General features: G+C 45.9%; 1 protein-coding gene across 2 annotated transcripts in view; it reads left to right on the top strand.

Annotated features, from left to right (window-relative positions):
* The window catches only part of ANO8 (anoctamin 8), a 112,691-nt gene extending 98,188 nt beyond the window's left edge, over window positions 1-14,503 (top strand). For both annotated transcript variants that reach the window (XM_069216805.1, XM_069216806.1), the window contains one exon: window positions 7,675-14,503. In XM_069216805.1, the coding sequence (XP_069072906.1) occupies window positions 7,675-8,352 (678 nt within the window). In that variant the 3' untranslated portion in view covers window positions 8,353-14,503. The remainder of the gene's footprint in view (window positions 1-7,674) is intronic.
* Window positions 14,504-18,507: the final 4,004 nt, after the last annotated feature.

The raw sequence follows: 18,507 nt of genomic DNA, 5'->3' as shown, positions 1-18,507 counted from the left end.
TAGTGTGGTCGAGCAGCCATAGGCTTAATAAAGAGGTGTGCAAGATATATGTTTAGGCATTAGAGAAAAATTGTTCAGGTAAGTACGGTTTTAAATAAGAATTATTTTCACTTTAAAAAGTGGACACAATGCAATTTCTGAGTTCTGCAATATTATCCTATGGGAGAAAAAACAGGTTCTGCCAACAGGTAGAGTACAGTGACTTACAAGACCAGTCTCCTGGGGTTAAGATGATGTTGTGGGCAAGGTCCAAGACAGCACCAGCAGTACACCCTCAGCAGCACAGGGGTGGCCGGGTGCTGAGTGCAAAACAGCGTTGGGTGCCCAATACGTTCCTATGGAGCGAAAAAATGCTACAGGCTACGACTAGGCGTCCAGTTTGGTTGAGTCACCAAATGGGCTCAGGTCTTGCGATGGTCAGGGATGTAGGGACTCCAGTGGTCCTCTTTTCTTCGGTCCGGGGTGTCTGGATGGAGAGGGTTCTTGGACCGTCAGGTGTCCGTCACCGGTGTCGGTCGCAGTGGAGGGGGGCACACAGAACAGGCTACAGGCGTGGACTGGGGAACTAGTCTGGGTGTACCAACAAGTGGGCTCAAGTCTCACGAGCCTGGGGGACGCAGAGACACTAGGTGTTCTCTTCTCCTCGGACCAGGGCATCTGGGTGCAGAGATGCAATGGACCATTGGGGTTGCCGACAACCATAGGCAGTCATGGTTGGGGGGGGGCGCACAAAGAATGCAGGCGTCGGAATGAAAATCACAGTGGGGAAACCCACAATGGGCTTTGGCTCTGCAAAGGCTGGGACCAGATTGGCACCATTGGCCCACTTCAACATGGGCTAGGAGGCTCAGATGCAGTGGAGTTGTCCGGCAGCGATTTTGGTAGCCTGGAATCCTCTTCAGCAGTTCTTGGGTGCCTGCAAGGACTCAGGGGAGCAGCTCTGCTACTCCGCAGGCCATCTTCCCGGGCTTTTGGAAGTTTCAGCAGCTGGAGGACGAGGTGACTTTCTCGCAACTGTCAAAGTCTACAGGCAGGCTGGCAGGGTTGGCGCTGTCTTTTGCATGAGCTTGTCTTATGCATTTCTGCAGTGTCCTCCTTCTCCAGGTCAGCAGGGATCTGCTTCCCTGTTGCCAGGGGCTCCCCTAAATACTGAATTTAGGGGTGTTACGGGTGTGTAGGCTAGTAGCCAATAGACTGCTGACCTTTGTGGTCACTACACCCCCTATATGACCACTTCCTCTGGGCAGTGGGCATAACCCTGTCCCAGATTTCTAGTTATGCCATCTCAAAGATGGCTACTTCTGAAAAATTGTGTCCATCTTGCCTTAGCCCACCTTAGGGTTGGTACTAGCCTGGAGGTGGCACACCTACCTGACTAGCTAGTTTTCCCACCTGTCCAGGTGCCAAATGGGCTCTGGAAGGTGTGTGGCTTCCTCTCCTGTGAAAGCAGCCAGATTTGAATTTTAAAGGCGGTAGCCCTTGAAGGCTTGCCCCCTTAGGAAGGTTAATCGGCAGGTCATCCTGTGGGAGGGGGTGGAACACCCTTTGCCTGGACAGGGTTTTGTTATGGGCCTCTTGAGAGGAGAAGACTCTCACCCTAGAGGGCCAGAACCATGTCTTGGGTGGCAGGCTGGCAGAAACTGGTCAGCGAGCACACCAGAGACTGGTGGGGTTTCAGAGTGCACCTCTAAGGTGCCCTCTGAGTGCATGCATTGAAAAATCCATCTCTGGCATCAGTGTGGATTCACCAATATGAGATGTTTGATACCAAACATCCTTATCTTCAGTGAAGCCATCATGCAGCTGGTGAACTTGTATTGAACAGTGTCCAGCACATGCATTTAAAATGGCTTCATTGGTCACTTACTATGTCTGAGAATTGACAAAGACATAGCAGGGGCATATCTGCTTGTGCCTCGAAAAATCATAAAAGTGTTACTAGGCCTGCAGGTCGAGTAACTTGAATAATCTACTTGACCAATTTGAGACCCATAAATGGGTCTCCAATTGTGTGATCCTTTGCAAATATTTTAGTTTATTTCATTCTCACATGAGTGCACCTTCAAATACAGGGAGTGCAGAATTATTAGGCAAGTTGTATTTTTGAGGATTAATTTTATTATTGAACAACAACCATGTTCTCAATGAACCCAAAAAACTCATTAATATCAAAGCTGAATATTTTTGGAAGTAGTTTTTAGTTTGTTTTTAGTTTTAGCTATGTTAGGGGGATATCTGTGTGTGCAGGTGACTATTACTGTGCATAATTATTAGGCAACTTAACAAAAAAAAATATATACCCATTTCAATTATTTATTATTACCAGTGAAACCAATATAACATCTCAACATTCACAAATATACATTTCTGACATTCAAAAACAAAACAAAAACAAATCAGTGACCAATATAGCCACCTTTCTTTGCAAGGACACTCAAAAGCCTGCCATCCATGGATTCTGTCAGTGTTTTGATCTGTTCACCATCAACATTGCGTGCAGCAGCAACCACAGCCTCCCAGACACTGTTCAGAGAGGTGTACTGTTTTCCCTCCTTGTAAATCTCACATTTGATGATGGACCACAGGTTCTCAATGGGGTTCAGATCAGGTGAACAAGGAGGCCATGTCACTAGATTTCCTTCTTTTATACCCTTTCTTGCCAGCCACGCTGTGGAGTACTTGGACGCGTGTGATGGAGCATTGTCCTGCATGAAAATCATGTTTTTCTTGAAGGATGCAGACTTCTTCCTGTACCACTGCTTGAAGAAGGTGTCTTCCAGGAACTGGCAGTAGGACTGGGAGTTGAGCTTGACTCCATCCTCAACCCGAAAAGGCCCCACAAGCTCATCTTTGATGATACCAGCCCAAACCAGTACTCCACCTCCACCTTGCTGGCGTCTGAGTCGGACTGGAGCTCTCTGCCATTTACCAATCCAGCCAAGGGCCCATCCATCTGGCCCATCAAGACTCACTCTCATTTCATCAGTCCATAAAACCCTAGAAAAATCAGTCTTGAGATATTTCTTGGCCCAGTCTTGACGTTTCAGCTTGTGTGTCTTGTTCAGTGGTGGTCGTCTTTCAGCCTTTCTTACCTTGGCCATGTCTCTGAGTATTGCACACCTTGTGCTTTTGGGCACTCCAGTGATGTTGCAGCTCTGAAATATGGCCAAACTGGTGGCAAGTGGCATCGTGGCAGCTGCACGCTTGACTTTTCTCAGTTCATGGGCAGTTATTTTGCGCCTTGGTTTTTCCACACGCTTCTTGCGACCCTGTTAACTATTTTGAATGAAACGCTTGATTGTTCGATGATCACGCTTCAGAAGCTTTGCAATTTTAAGAGTGCTGCATCCCTCTGCAAGATATCTCACAATTTTTGACTTTTCTGAGCCTGTCAAGTCCTTCTTTTGACCCATTTTGCCAAAGGAAAGGAAGTTGCCTAATAATTATGCACACCTGATATAGGGTGTTGATGTCATTAGACCACACCCCTTCTCATTACAGAGATGCACATCACCTAATATGCTTAATTGGTAGTAGGCTTTCGAGCCTATACAGCTTGGAGTAAGACAACATGCATAAAGAGGATGATGTGGTCAAAATACTCATTTGCCTAATAATTCTGCACTCCCTGTATGTGAGTTCAGCATTTCTGCTGAACAAAAAAACCTCTTGTTTGGTTATATAGACTAATGCCCAGATTTACAAGTCGCCTGTGCCGCTGATGTGTCACCTTTTTGACACACTGGCGGTGCAGGCTGCTGTCCCATATTTACAAGGCCATAGAAAGCCGCTTTGCGTGGCTTCACATGGCCTTGTAGATATGGAGTAAGTCACTGCGTTGCCTTACTTTGCATTGGGGAGGCACTTCCATGGGTGTAGCGTGGGTGTTTCCACACAAAACCCACAGATTTTGACGCATTCCCAAATTTACAAGGTTTTGTAAGCCTGGAAATGTCAAAACCGTACATCACTCCAGGGGTGGCACAGAAGTGACGCAACCGGGAGAAATATCCTTACTTATCCTTGTTTTTTTCTGCTTTCTATGTGTGCAGCACACATAGAAAGAGGAAAACTCCTCTTGGGATTGTTTTTGTGCAGGAAGGTGCCCCCTCCTGCACAAAAACAATTATTCCTGCAACGCAGGCAGCCTTGCACCAAGGTGCAAGGTGCCTGCGTTGGCGTACGGCAGCCATTTGTGCGCCAGTGCAGGGGAAAAGGACAGGAATGCACGGTATCACGTTGATACAGCGCGTTCCTGCCCTTTTGTTTTGATGCAGAGCAAAGGCTTAGGGCCAGGTTTACAATGTTTTGGCCAGTGCAGCGCCGCAAGCCTTCTTGCTGTGCTGCTCCTGCCAAAACTATGTAAATCTGGCCCTAAATGTTTGCTCCATTTATAATAATAATCTAGCCTATACATGTTCCGGGACTTGCCTTAGTTTACTAACAGTATTGCCTTCAGGGCAGAAATATTTCCCAGTTTATGTTTAAATATCACATTCAATAAACACTTTACTAAAGCATGAGATGGTAGCACACTCATTAACAGACAGTAAATTTCCAAGAAATGTCCACAACCCTTTCCACTAACTTGCATTTTACTCAGAAAACTATGTAGTACATTAATAATCTGTGAAAACTGGGCTTCAGGAAACATATTTATCATTTGCACAACACCAAGTAAAGTGTTATTATTTGTTTTCATCCTATTAAAATATTTTTTTCATCACACTGAAGAACCAGAAAATGGTCTTTCACAGCTGCAGACATGTATTTTGAAATAAATGCACAGTTAACTTAGTTATTTAAATGTTGTGTGTTAGGAAAACAGACCTAGCCTTTCATCTCAGTTTTTACAGCAGGTCAGACAGGTCACCTTAGACAATCCTGGAACTCTGCAGTCAGAATAGAACAAGGCAAAGTGACTTTTGACCTCTGCCTCTGAACACAGAGCAAATGAAACAAGAACATGATTTAAAGGTCTCTTTTGTCTGCACCAATACATGCAGCCTGCAATGGCAGCCTGTCATGTGCTTGGTGAGAGGTCCTTTATGGTGGTACAATTTGCGCTGCAGCCCTTAGGGACCCTCTTTAGCACCTCAGGTCCTCGGTACAAGGGGTACCATTTACTGGGGAGTTACAGAGGGTGCTAAAGGGTTTGCTAATTCGACAGTTTTGGGGGAAAAAAACACTGGCTCTAGAGACCTGACTTGCAGGGACCCAGTGCACCTCAGTCGAAGTTGCATCAAAGAACCAGGCAAAAAGTGGGGGTGGAAGTACTGCAACAAAAACCCAGTTCTTTACGCCTGTGAAGCATTGACAATTGTGATTATTTGGGGTCTTTTTTAAACCTCTGTCTTTAAAAGGACTCTTAGTTTCCTCCAAAATTAGAACAAAGTTGCAGCTGTTTTAAGGCCCAAGATGATTCCCCTCATCTCATGGTGTACGTGTTTCTGGTGGTCTACATTTGTTTAATCTAGGGTTGCCCAGGTTGAGGCACATCGGATTATCGCCCACGCAGTTTTGATTCTGTACGTGTTATTATTTTTCTACAGCTAGTTGCCCAAATTAAAATGTAGCTTTGACAACCTAATGATAAGGCCTAGAGATTCTCACATGAGATCTTCCAACTAATGGTGTTACAAAATATGTACTACTACTGGAATGGAAAGGGTAGATCCATATGCCCTGTATGCTCTCTTGGTGCCAGATCCAGAGGAAAATGCAGATTTCTGTGCATTATAAATATATGTAGAAGATCTACAGACATTTGCCCATTTTAGCGAGTCACAGAAATCCCCTAGAGTAGAAGAGGAATTCAACTCAAGCTGTAACTTCCAAGTGTATTTCTATTCCCCTATATGAACTCCAGCAGATTGTCTGCAGAGAATATGTGCATTTGTACATGTAACTTTTTCCCTCTCTACTCAGAAAACCTTTCCCTGCAGGCCTAAACAATATTTGTAATTGTATTTATAGCCAGTATAAAGCATGGATCGTAAGCCCAAGAGCAATGGGATGCTGTGCAAACAACTGGAAGGTGCATGTTAGAAATATAAAATATATATATATAATGATGGCACAAAACCAAAATGCCATAAATAACAATAGAAGAGAGAGGGAACAGTAACAAAATATATACAAAGTCAAACAAGTTTGATTGGACTTGTTTTGAAAGAAAGGATTTAGGATTCTGTGGGCTTTATCATATGCATATTAGAAAATTCTTCCAATATTTTTGGCAAATAAACTTAAATGTGAAACTGGGTGTTAAAACCATTGGCAAGGAGTGTGAACACCCATAAAGATAGACTTTTTGGGTGTCATTACACTTCTGTTGGCCTGACCCTGGGAACACCCATGTTCTCAACCTAACCTGAAATTTCTGACTGCAAAAGTTCACAACTTTTAAAAAAACATCCAAGTGGTAAGTTCTATCTTTGAGCCCAATTGTCCGCAAAGCCCGAGTCTACGATTCTAAATCTGCCACTTCCGCTAGAAGATACCTGTTACATGGCAAGTGTACCTTAGGCGCACAATGTTTTATGGATTTGGCCATTTTTGTATCTGTGATGCTCTGGCCTCCCCTATCGTAGTTCAGGAAAAGCCATGTAGAATCAATGCTTCTCCTTGGTCATCGTGTAATACTAGAATGAGATCCTCTCTGTTGTCAGGATTTCGGTCCCTTTTCGTAGTCTCACTCCTCATCGGTAGACATATAGGGGCTCATTCTGAGCCCGCCGGGCAGAAACCGCCGAAAGACCGCACCGCGGTCAATAGACCGCGGGGGTCATTTTGACTTTCCCGCTGGTCTGGCGGGCGATCGCCAGAAGATCGCCCGCCGGCCCAGCGGGAAAGCCCCTGCAACAAGGAAGCCAGCTCCGAATGGAGCCGGCGGAGTTGCAGGGGTGCGACGGGTGCAGTAGCACCCATCGCAATTTTCACTGTCTGCACAGCAGACAGTGAAAATCTTTGTGGGGCCCCCAGGGGCCTCATGACACCCGTTCCCACCATCCTGTTCCTGGCGGGTTTTACCGCCAGGAACATGATGGCGGGAAGGGGGTCGGAATCCCCATGGTGGAGCTGCAAGCAGCGCCGCCATGGAGGATTCTCTGGCCCAGGGGAAATCCGGCGGGAAACCGCCGGATCCCCTTTTCTGACCGCGGCGGTAGAATGGGCACTGAAGCACCGCCAGCCTGTTGGCGGTGCTTCCGTTGTCCGTGGCCCTGGCGGTTTAGGACCGCCAGGGTCAGAATGAGGGCCATAGTGGCTTGTTTTCTTCCACATATTCCCATAGCTGCCAAAGAACTACCCTAACTGTTGGGTGGAGCGGGGGAATTTGTGCTAATCATGTCATTAGTTGGATCAGCCATTGTTTTCTTTAGGAGCCTGGTGGCTACCACTTACTTCGAGCTTCTTTAGGCACTGCTGTCATCACTATAGGAGCATCAAGAAAGTGTGTGATCTCAAACAACTGGTTTTAGTTCATTTCCTTTATAGAGGATGGACTGTGCCCTGGTGTTAGGTTAGAGTCTTTGACCTTTCCAGAAAGTCTCGTGATCACCGCGATATCTAGGAAAGAAGCTACAAATGGAGCTCGCTATAGAAGGTGGACATGTGGAGTGGATTATCTTGGGTTAATTATTTCTAACCACATTTTAATCTTGTCTCCCCTAGAAACATGAGCGGCAGGCGCAGCACCATTACCAGCAACAGCAGCGGCGGAAACGGGAAGAGGAAGAACGCCAGCGACACGCAGAGTACCACGCCAGGAAGGAGCGGGAGTCCAGCAGGGACGAGGGGAAGGCTGATGGAACAGGACCTGGCCAGGCCCATGAAAAGAGCCACTCGAAGTCCAAAGGAAGCGGTAGCGGGTCCCATGGCTCCGACAAACCAAAGCGGCCCACGTCACTGCTCGCCGGCAACAATGTGATGAAGCTGAAGCAGATCATACCGTTGCAGAGCAAGTTCTTGTCTGGCAGCGGCACCACTGCCGGGGGCGGCTTGACAACTGTCAAGTCACCACAGTCTCCAACCAGCAGCGAGACAAAGCTGCCAGGGTTCTTGAGTTTCAAGTTTTTAAAGTCGCCAGAGACTAAAAGGGAAGTGACGGAGAAGGTCCAGTCGCCCACCAAGCCATTCAATCCAGGGAAACTTTTCAATTTTGGGGGTAAATCAGATGCCAATAGCAATGGAGCTGGGACAGCCATCTCTACCCAGCCACGACCCAGCTCTTCTACAGACAGTGCAGATAGAGTGCCCGGCAAATCACACCTCAATGGGGTATCAGAGGAGACCTACTCCGAGGACACAGAAATCAAATCTGAAGTGGAAAATATAGGCCATAAACTTTAGGGAGAAGGAACAGTGGGGGGGATGAAACGGGGGTTTCGGCGGAACTGTTCTATCTGTTCTTCAAGCAGAATTCCAAGTTTCAAAATACCACCTAGTTTTGTCTTTCGGAATCAGCCAATCACAGGTACAACCGCCGGTACTTCAGGGGTGAGTGGTGCCAGGTGAAGACAGCCACCTTGTCTGGACTGGATCATGTGACTGGGCACCTGCATGGCTTCAGTGCTGGGTTATTAGTTTCTAAAGTGGCTGCTCCCAGGACTGCAGAGGGCAAGGGAGCATGTGCTTGCCAAGGGGGGAGGATGAGCAACAGCGATGGAAGAGTAAAGGTGATGCTGGTAGGAAGGAGGCACGGTGCAACTACAGTGTGGAAGGTGATCCGATTGTCAGATAGGAGGTGCCTTGACAGAGGCGTTTCTCTGCGATTTCAGGGCTCAAATAGCCAGGGGTGCATTGGCCGAACTGTTTGGGGGAAAGTATCAGTAGACTCTGCTGAAGAAGCTTTTTGAGGTTAATATAGCGCAGTGCTAGGATTGGAACTGATGGCGCTGCTTCTGTTGGGCGTTTATGCGCTAGATGGTGCCTGAAGATCTGATGTTTTAAGGAGGCACTTGTGATGAAATGGAAGTTTTACCGGTCAAAATGGGTGTGCGTATGAAGTTATGCAAGTCAAAGGTGAAGTGTGTGTAATGGAATCAAAGTTCTGCATGACAAAGGTGGCATGCGTGTGATTGAACCAAAGATCCCCAGGTCGAAGCGGGCGTGTGCGATGGAGCTACCATTTTGTAGGTTGAAGGTTGGGCGTGTCTGAGAGAGATGGAGCTGAGGATCTGCAGACTGTTGGTGGCACGTCTGATGAAGTTCTCTGGTTGCGAATTCCATGGATCCAACGCCATGTACACTGACTTGAAGCAAGCCGAGCCATCAATGAAAATGGAGGCGCTTTGCGCTTCATCTGAGAAGGGGTTAATCCTGGGTGCCCCTGGTGTAGGAGGTTGAAGTATCCTGCGTTGGATGTGCCCGGTTATAAGTGGGGGGCACAGTGATGAGAGGAGCTCGGGTTCGTGGTGTAGCTAAGTGAAGGTTACCATGGTTACAGTACGTGATAGCAGTTGATTGACAGGTCTTCTTCTGGAAGGTGCACTCCTGGTGGCAGTCATGGCCTGGATCCTTAAGATGATATTGCAAATGGTGTCTGAGCTGTGTTGGTTGAGCTTTGCATTAGACCTTCTGCTGGTATAGTAAGGGTTTCGGTACTGTTGATGTGAGGTGGATTTCAGGACTGCGGAATGATTGGAAGGACACAGGCGAATGAACAAACGTTAAAGAGTTCAGCCTTTTACTAGGGCTTCAGGAGCAATATATATTGGACTCACCATCCTTGCTCCATTCGTCTCACTGCAGATCAGTGGACCGTGCAGTACACAGGTTGTGGCAAAATCTGTGGAGCCAGGAAGGAGTTGGAGCAAACTAGTAGCAGAATTCAGGGGCACACTGACCCACCCCCCTACGAAAGGCAAGCCCATTACAAGCAGTGCCGCCTTGCGGCATCAAGGCACTGATGAGGCACAGAGAAGCTGTTAAAATGGACGAGTGTCTGGTAACTGCACAGTCAGCATGCTGTCACCTTGACAGGTAGGAGGACACATTGGAAAAGGTAGCGACCCTTTCAGCAAGCTGGCACGACTGAAAGGTTTTCCTCTTCCCCGCGCCATGTTGAAATGCTTGTTGTGTTATTTTCACCGCTGCCCACCGTGGACTGAGCAGCCAACGTTCCACCAGGACTAAACCTCTCCCTTTCCATCCCCCTCCCTGCTGTCAAATTCTCTGACCAATCGTAGCAGACTGTATCAGGCACGCAAATATCACACGCCTCCTACGGCATCTAATCTGCGACTTAACCTTAACCTACCTCCAGCACCAGGGGTGAATCAACAATCGCTCTTCTCTCGTGCAGTTATAGCACCCCGGGGCTACCCCTTCGAGGCACCATCTCTGGCTCAACTGTGTGGTATGTTGGTGCTGATCCACTAACAGCAAGAAGCAATAAACAAGACCTGCTCAAACAGAGCAGGGGCCTTCCTGTTGTACAAGACCCATCCTTGACTGATGGAACGTGGGAGACACAAAACCCATCTTTAGTCTCTTTGAAGCCATCCACTAGTGCACGGGACACCTTCTGGAGTCCTGGACCGAACTTTTAGACTCACCACTACAAATTTGCTGTTTGATGCAGAATTCTGCACATTCCCCTGAAAACCGAATATAATCTTAACCTAGACCGTCAACGGGCCAGGCTCACATTGAGAGTATATCAAGTTAATCTGAAAAGACCCCCACTCTTTCTGAGCATACAGTCCCTGTCAAAAGTAGAGGCAACTCAACACAACATGTCAGTGCTTAACTGACACTGACGGAACATATTTAGGCAAGGCCGCACTGCGCCAACCTTTGGCCGCGCCCAAGGAGATCATGGTCGGTGCTGGTAACCTCAAATCTGTGCACGGTCATAGGCACTCTTGCAGTTACAATCTTGTGCAAGCCAGTGTTTGCTGAGGATGCTGGTCACTGGCCACAGTTGAACCAGTTTCTTTGAAAGTTGTATCTCAATAGCTTCTTGAGATTTCCAGGTCGGACCCCCCTCCTTCGAGACCTGCTGAAACTCTAGTACAGCAGATGGGCCTGCCATTTATTAGTGACTACCACAAATGTGCTTTAGTGGATCATGGGGGAGGGAGCTTTTTGGCCGATATGGTTGTTTTTTTTGTGTTATCTTATGCATATCACTTACTAAACACCACACATGAGTAGGTCCCTGAACTTAAACACAGCACTCGTGCTCATATCCCCCTTGCCGCCTCCACTGGAACTTCTGCTTGGTGAACAGATCCGGACACGTTTGCAACAAACATATTTCCATGCATGGGTGACACTGTTTTGCACTAATCAACTTGAATTCCATTCTTCTGCAGATGGCTTGAGAGAGAGAGCAGGTCCTGGTGCCTCCGCGCCATGATAGGGGAAGGGGCAAAGTGTATACAGGGGTTGGCTTCCAGTTCAGGTGCTACGGAACCACACATTTGGTTTACTTTTTGTTTCTCTTTGCAAGTGGGAAGAATGAGTTGGAAAAATCTACCACATGATTTGGTGATGGCAATAAGACGAAGCACCGCCAACTTTGTACGCATGTAGATTTTGGTAGACAAAACCCCATCATATGTCTGGTTTTTGCTAACAAAATACCCAGAAGGGTTTTGATGGGTAGACCGGAATCTTTCAATACTGGGTCATGAGTCTTTCTTTCAGGGGTGCCTTTTCATGATGGAGACATCATCTCAAAAGCATCTCTGCAGAGAGCTCAAGGGTGATTTATAGTAGCAATATAACTTATTTTAAATTGATAAATAAATGTCCTTGCAGAGGAATGAAATGGGTGGGGAAATTGCTGCACCAAAGTATAGCTTATATTATAGAAAAGCATAAGAACGGCAAGCAGTCGAAGTCCTGCTTCAGATATAGGGTACATGTAAAGAGTTGGTGTAGCCATTCGGGTGGGAAAAGTCCTCTATTTGAGCAGAGATCTTCATGCCCATGGCTTCAGCGGGTGATGTACTGAAATGAGGACACCTCTTTTCAAAAGGCACCTTGGAAGAGCTGAGCGATATACTTTATAGCATTCTGCTTAATATGTTTACATTGCGTTATTTTAAAAAGCAATTTGTTTACAAGTATGGTCTGCCAAGTGAACGCTGCAAGATATGGGCCTCTCCCTTAACAAATGAGGTCTCCCAATGTTTGGTTTCCACCATTGGGGGTAGACAAAAATTACAAGTTTGTAAGTGCAGGAAAAGACAGCATCGTAAAAGGAAACCAATTTTGTTTTATTGTAATTCCACTGGATATGTAGCTTCAAGAGCATAGCCCACTTCCTTGGAAGTGACCGAACACTACGTGTTCCACATATGCAAGCATTTTCTAATTGTATTTAAATGCCGCCCGCATAAGATGTTTCCTTCATGTGAGCACCACAATCACCAGCACATATTTGTAGATTCTAGTATGGCCCGAGGTATTACTTGGATCTGGGGAAAATGGTTTAAATTTAAAATTACAACAGAGTTCAGTGGCAGTACCAGGGTCTGGGCCATGCTTGTGAGGCTGCCATTTTGTTTCTGTGTTCAACTCCCATTGGGCTGGGAGGTAACGGGGGGTGAGTAAGCCCAATTAAAATAAGTGCCCTTGTCTTGTCTTCACGTGCTTAGGGTCACATTTTCATTTTATATTTACATACAAATCCTTAAAGAGACCCATCTCCTAATTAATATCAAGTGTGTTTTTCGCCCGCTACGATTGAGTCTTGTTCCTGTTTAACTTTTCCAGGTGGTTGTCTTGCTAAAGGTGCCACATAAGATCATTCAGAGTTCAACTGCACTGAGGTCAGCTGAGGGATCGTCCCAACTCCTGGCACCGCTCTTGCTACCCCTGGTCAAGGGAGGCATGCAAGCAGGGGCTGGAAAAAATATGGCTGTTTCTGCCATGCCTGCTGTCCTTCCCCTAGCCATGCAGCACCACAAAGGAGATTATTTAAGGTCTAAGGGAAAAATTTAAAAGGTCATTACATGTTATTGGTTGTCTGATTCAGATACACCAATGATCATAATCAGTTGTCTTCTGTCCGCAGTGGTGCACTGTTTGGAGAGGGCAGCAAGCCCGCTAGCTTACATTCGAGATCATGGGTGGTGGCTCCATGGCAAATAAGCCATCTGGGACTGGACTGGCATGGCCAGCATGATTTGAAGGCGACTATGGTTGGCATTGGATCCATGTGGGTTCCTGTTAGCTGAAAGCAGTATTAATTTCAATTTTTTTCTCATACTACCTGATAAATTGAGTATGGTGATTTTATTTCTGGAAGGCAATGCCCAACTTAAACGTATCAGGAATTGAACGCTGCAAGGCATACCTCTCTCATTGGTACAGGTTTTGGCCTATTAAATGTTTGTTTTGAGAGCTAATGCACCTATTGTAATCTCAAGGAGTGATCAGTTATTCCATAATATGATTGCATAGTTCTTGGCAAAGACCAAAAGACAAACTCAAAGGTACCAAAACAAATCTTCTTGATAAAAGTTCTAATTTAGAGGTTCCAACATTCAGTCTTGACAAGGTAGATGCCAGTAGACTTTTACAATGTACACCTTGTCTCAGGTGTCCTATAGATTCATTGTGGACTCCATAAATGCTGTTATGAAGAAATCGAACCACAAACTTTTGTTCACCTGGAATTTGTGATCAACATGATCGCAGAGAACCAAATGACTTTTTATTGATGTGCAGCGCATTCAATAAATGTCTAGGGAAGAGGAGGTAGTGTGAGGAAGAAATGATTCCACCATTGACTTTAAATTGCTTTACATTTGTTTTAAAGGTCTAGTCCCCAATTAAATCAATTAATGATCAGTAGATTGTGTTCATCCACTGAGGATGTATTTATCTCATCAGGTGAAAAACGTGTCTTCTTCTAAATCCTACTAGCTAAATGAAAATTGCTTAACAAGTCCCAATTTGTGAATTGTCAACCGTGGCGGTCCTCACATTCAGAATTATTGCAGTTCCTGAAAATGTTTAGGAAAGGTTGCTCTGATATTTCGAGTAGCTAAACATGATTCGATGTTTCAAAACAGTTTGCTGGGGCTGCCCTTTGCAGAGCCCAAGAACCTTGCCCGCCACTTTTAGTTTTCAGCCTTTTAATCCATTGCCCGTCAAAGCCTGGTTTGTCTTGTAGAGATGTGTTTCCAACTATCATCTTCTGTTCCACCTAAAAAGGACAGAATATGTCTGTTGTCTCATGAAGTGGATGAGCAGTGCTCACCCTCAATTCATCCATTAGGGCCCCACTCAGTCACTTGTTTAATCATCCGTACAGCACTAAAGGTCTGTCGTTCATCTCTACCCATTATCTGTATAAATGTGGTTCTGTAATGTCTATCTAATTGCAGGTAAAAATTCCTGTACAAAGGATAATTTATGAGGCTGTGTTTTTGTTTTTAATTAAGGAGAAAAAAAGAAAAAAAAGGAGGGGGAATAATTTATTTCTTGTTAATTTATTTTCTCATATTTTTGTAAAATCTGCAATAAAACTATATTTCAAGAAGCCTTGTGTTCTGTGTTTCTACAAGATAGCAAGAGGGAGAAATTGATGCATGTTTTAGATGTAACCCGAAGTTCATGTTTACTATGCGTATTCTTGTCTTTCCACCCAAGGCCAGTAAAAGGAGGACTTGAGTTAGATTAAGAAGTTTGGAGTAGTTGGCAGCTAATAAAGAGCTGGGAGGAGAGTGGAGGGTCCTCTAAGCTAGAAGTAATAAACTGGTTTCTCTTGATGTTAGCCCTTCAAGTGAATTTTCTAGAGAACTGGGCACCAGAGTCTAAGAAGACAACATTTAAATTGATTTTCCTATCCTCCTCCCAAGATAGACCTCTGTATTTAGAACCCACAAAAGTGGCCAAGATAGTACACCTCCGGAAGGTACACGGGTTGCATCATCTTGAATTATGCCCTGAACATTCAGTTCCAGGACAGCTGCCTCTTTACACCTTAGAATCTGCAAGGGGCCAAGCCCAACTCTGTAGTGAACATCTGGATTGGTCTGCCCCCATAACACACTAGGCTGCTTGTTTCGACAGAGCTCTCGGTTCCTCCAGCAGCTCGAAGACTGAAATACTGTTCCTGACAGATCAAGAGGTTTTCCATGGATTTTTCCTCTGGGCCCAGTCAGATGCTTTTCCAGTGCTGTGGGATTAAACTTCAGTCATGGTGTCTAAGTGGCCTTTTAGTTTCCCACATGTGCAATATGCCCCACCACCCCCCTCCCATTTTTTGTGAGAAGCTTGTCCACCCTTGTACTGAGGCCTCCAGTAACCCATGAATATAACTCTAGAAAGTCATTCCATTGTCGTAGTTTGGACTCTTGTTCTAGGCAAGGCTGCTGGTTTAAGGATGACAGTACTTTTGTTTGTAGGCGACTACGTCTTCTCCTACAACAAGTCGCAACTGTTGTCCCAACCTTACCGGCTCACTAGCAGCACCTCACCAGAAACACAATAGTAAAAGGTGATTTGTGGCAGCCTTTACGCATGGACTCAAGAGTAAGACATCTCAGGGAGTGTCGTGGTTAAACGGAGTTTACCCCTTTCTCACAGATATATCATGTCTTATACAAACACAGGCAATGACACAGATGCAGTAAAGTTTCAATAGTTTTTATTTAAGACAACTGCAATAAGTTACATGGGCTGCAATGATTAGGATAATGAATAGTGCAAGGAACGGAATTGTGAGGATGAGTCATTATTCCAGCTGGTTCGTTTTCTGAGTAATCCAGAACAGTATTTTTCCCCTGTTCTGTGGGTACCTTACCCATGACAGTATGCACTGTTTGTGGATTAATCCCTGTAGGCAATTGGTAACCACCTGGTGCTGGACGCGCTAGTGTGGTGTTCAATGTCCGCATTATGAACTGAACTAATCTTATATATAATGTCACTAATTCATTATATAAATCTCACAGATCTGCTATCATCATATTTTGTATGTCTGGGTGAGGTGTGTATGTGGCAAACATAGGCCACGTTGGTCCGTCATAACTTAAGGGACATAGCTTCACTCTTTGTAGTATATGTGGTAGGGCGCCTTCCAACCAGTTCTGGTGCTCTTGGTATGTGAGCGATGAACGAGTTACTTACTTTTGGTAACTACTTTTCTGGTGGATACATTTGCTACCTGTGGATTCCTCACCTATTGAATACTCCCATTGCGCCAGCATTCAACAGAAATCTTCTTCCTAGCTTCTGCACGTCGACGAGGACGTCACAATTGCCCACGCGACGCAGTCTGACGTCATACAGGCAATAAGAGGTCCTCGCCGACGTCAGTACCAACATTTTTTTTTACATGCCTGAGAATAATAGGCCATTGAGATGAAAGAACAAATTGCAAAATTTAATGACATTCCAAATAATGACATAATTCTAATAACTCAATCCTTATTTTTTTTTTTTTAAACAAATAAACAAATATATGAACAATATATATCAATATGAATATATATACAGAATATATACACGTCCTCAAAACCAAGAGGAGCACACTCAAGAATTACTTGGTTAGACCAGACAGGCAACGGGGAGGCGGGTGGGACCGTGAGGAATCCACAGGTAGCTAATGTATCCACCAGAAAAGTCGTTACCGAAGGTAAGTAACTCGTTCTTCTGATGGATACAACTACCTGTGGATTCCTCACCTATTGAATAGAGTCCCAAAGCAGTACCGCACTCGGTGGAGGGTGCCTGAATAGTCAAACCAAGAAATCCTGCAGCACCGACCGTGCAAAATGGCCGTCCCTTCTGACCTCCGAGTCCAAACAGTAATGCTTCGCAAAAGTGTGAAGGGACGATCAAGTTGCGGCCTTGCAGATGTCGACCACAGGAACACTCCTAGCCGAGGCCGACTTAGCTCTGGTGGAATGAGCTCTTATACCATGAGGAGGATCCTTCTTTGCTGAAGAGTAACACATTTTAATGCAAAGAACAACCCACCTGGAGAGTGTTCTCTTGTGGACTGCCCTTCCTCTCCTCTTTCCCACGTACCCGATGAAGAGCTGATCCTCCAGCCTGAAATCCTTCGTTCTGTCCACATAAAAGCTTAGCGCTCTCCTCGGGTCTAATCGGTGTAGTCTTTCTTCTTCTTTCGAAGGATGAGGCGGAGGATAAAACAAGGAAAGAGTAATCGTTTGGGCCATATGAAAGGGTGAAACAACCTTCAGTAGGAAAGCAGCCTTGGTCCTCAACACCACCTTATCCCCATAAAAAGATGTATAAGGGGGTTTTACAGATAGAGCCTGCAGCTCACTCACTCTCCTTGCAGAAGTAATTGCAACCAGAAAGACCGTCTTTAGGACCAATAATCTCAAGGGGCAAGAGTGCATAGGCTCAAAGGGGGACCCCATAAGGAAAGTTAGAACCAAGTTCAAATCCCACTGAGGCATAACGAAAGGAGTAGGAGGGAGTTTATTCATAAGACCCTTCAAGAACCTAAGTACTATAGGGGATTTAAACAAAGAAGGCTGGTCTGGAAGACAAATAAAGGCTGAAAGAGCAGACAAGTATCCCTTAACCGTAGCCACTGCACAACCCCTCTGTGCTAGAGACAATGCAAAAGATAAAACATCCGACAAATGAGCACGTAAGGGATCAATCTGCCTCTCTCCACACCAAACCACAAATTTAGACCACCTATTAGCGTAGATAGATTTAGTGGAGTGTCGCCTGGCCGATAAGATAACATCCACTACATCAGGCGGGAGAGAGAAAGAACTCAGGTTGCCCCGTTCAATCTCCAGGCATGAAGGTGCAGGCTCTGGAGGTGGGGGTGTAAAACCTGCCCCTGCGACTGCGAGAAGAGGTCTGCCCTGAGAGGGAGACGGAGCGGAGGGCACAGTGAGAGTTGGAGAAGGCCCGTGTACCATACCCTCCTTGGCCAATCCGGAGCTATTAAGATGACTTGGGCCCGGTCTTGGCGTATTTTCCTCAATACTCGAGGAATCAAGGGTATGGGGGGAAACGCGTAAAGCAACTGGTCGCACCAGGTCCTCTGAAACACATCCCCCAATGCTCCTTGTACCAGATACTGGAGGCTGCAGAATTACGGGCAGTGCGAGTTCTCCCGGGTGGCAAACAGATCTATCCGAGGAAACCCCACATCTGGAAGATTAGACAGACTTGGTCTGGATGGAGACGCCACTCGTGATCGGCCGAGAAATGGCGACAGACTGTCCACACGTACGTTCAAGACTCCGGACAGATGATTTACTACCAAGCAAATCTGATGGTCCTTTGCCCAGGACCATAGCCGAAGAGCTTCTCTGCAGAGAAGGTACGACCCTACCCCTCCCTGTTTGTTTATATACCACATCGCGGTAGTATTGTCCGTCAGGACCTGAACCGACTGACCGCGAAGGGATGGGAGGAAGGCCTTGAGAGCCAGACGTACAGCCCGTAACTCCAACAGATTGATATGAAACATCTGTTCTACTGGAGACCAAAGACCTTTGATTTCCAGGTCCCCCAGATGAGCTCCCCACCCTAGAGTGGAAGCAT

Source organism: Pleurodeles waltl, chromosome 12 (genome assembly GCF_031143425.1).
Source record: "Pleurodeles waltl isolate 20211129_DDA chromosome 12, aPleWal1.hap1.20221129, whole genome shotgun sequence".
Taxonomy (NCBI): Eukaryota; Metazoa; Chordata; class Amphibia; order Caudata; family Salamandridae; genus Pleurodeles; species Pleurodeles waltl.
The sequence above is the reverse complement of the archived record's forward strand: the minus strand, read 5'-3'. Positions and strand labels throughout refer to the sequence as shown.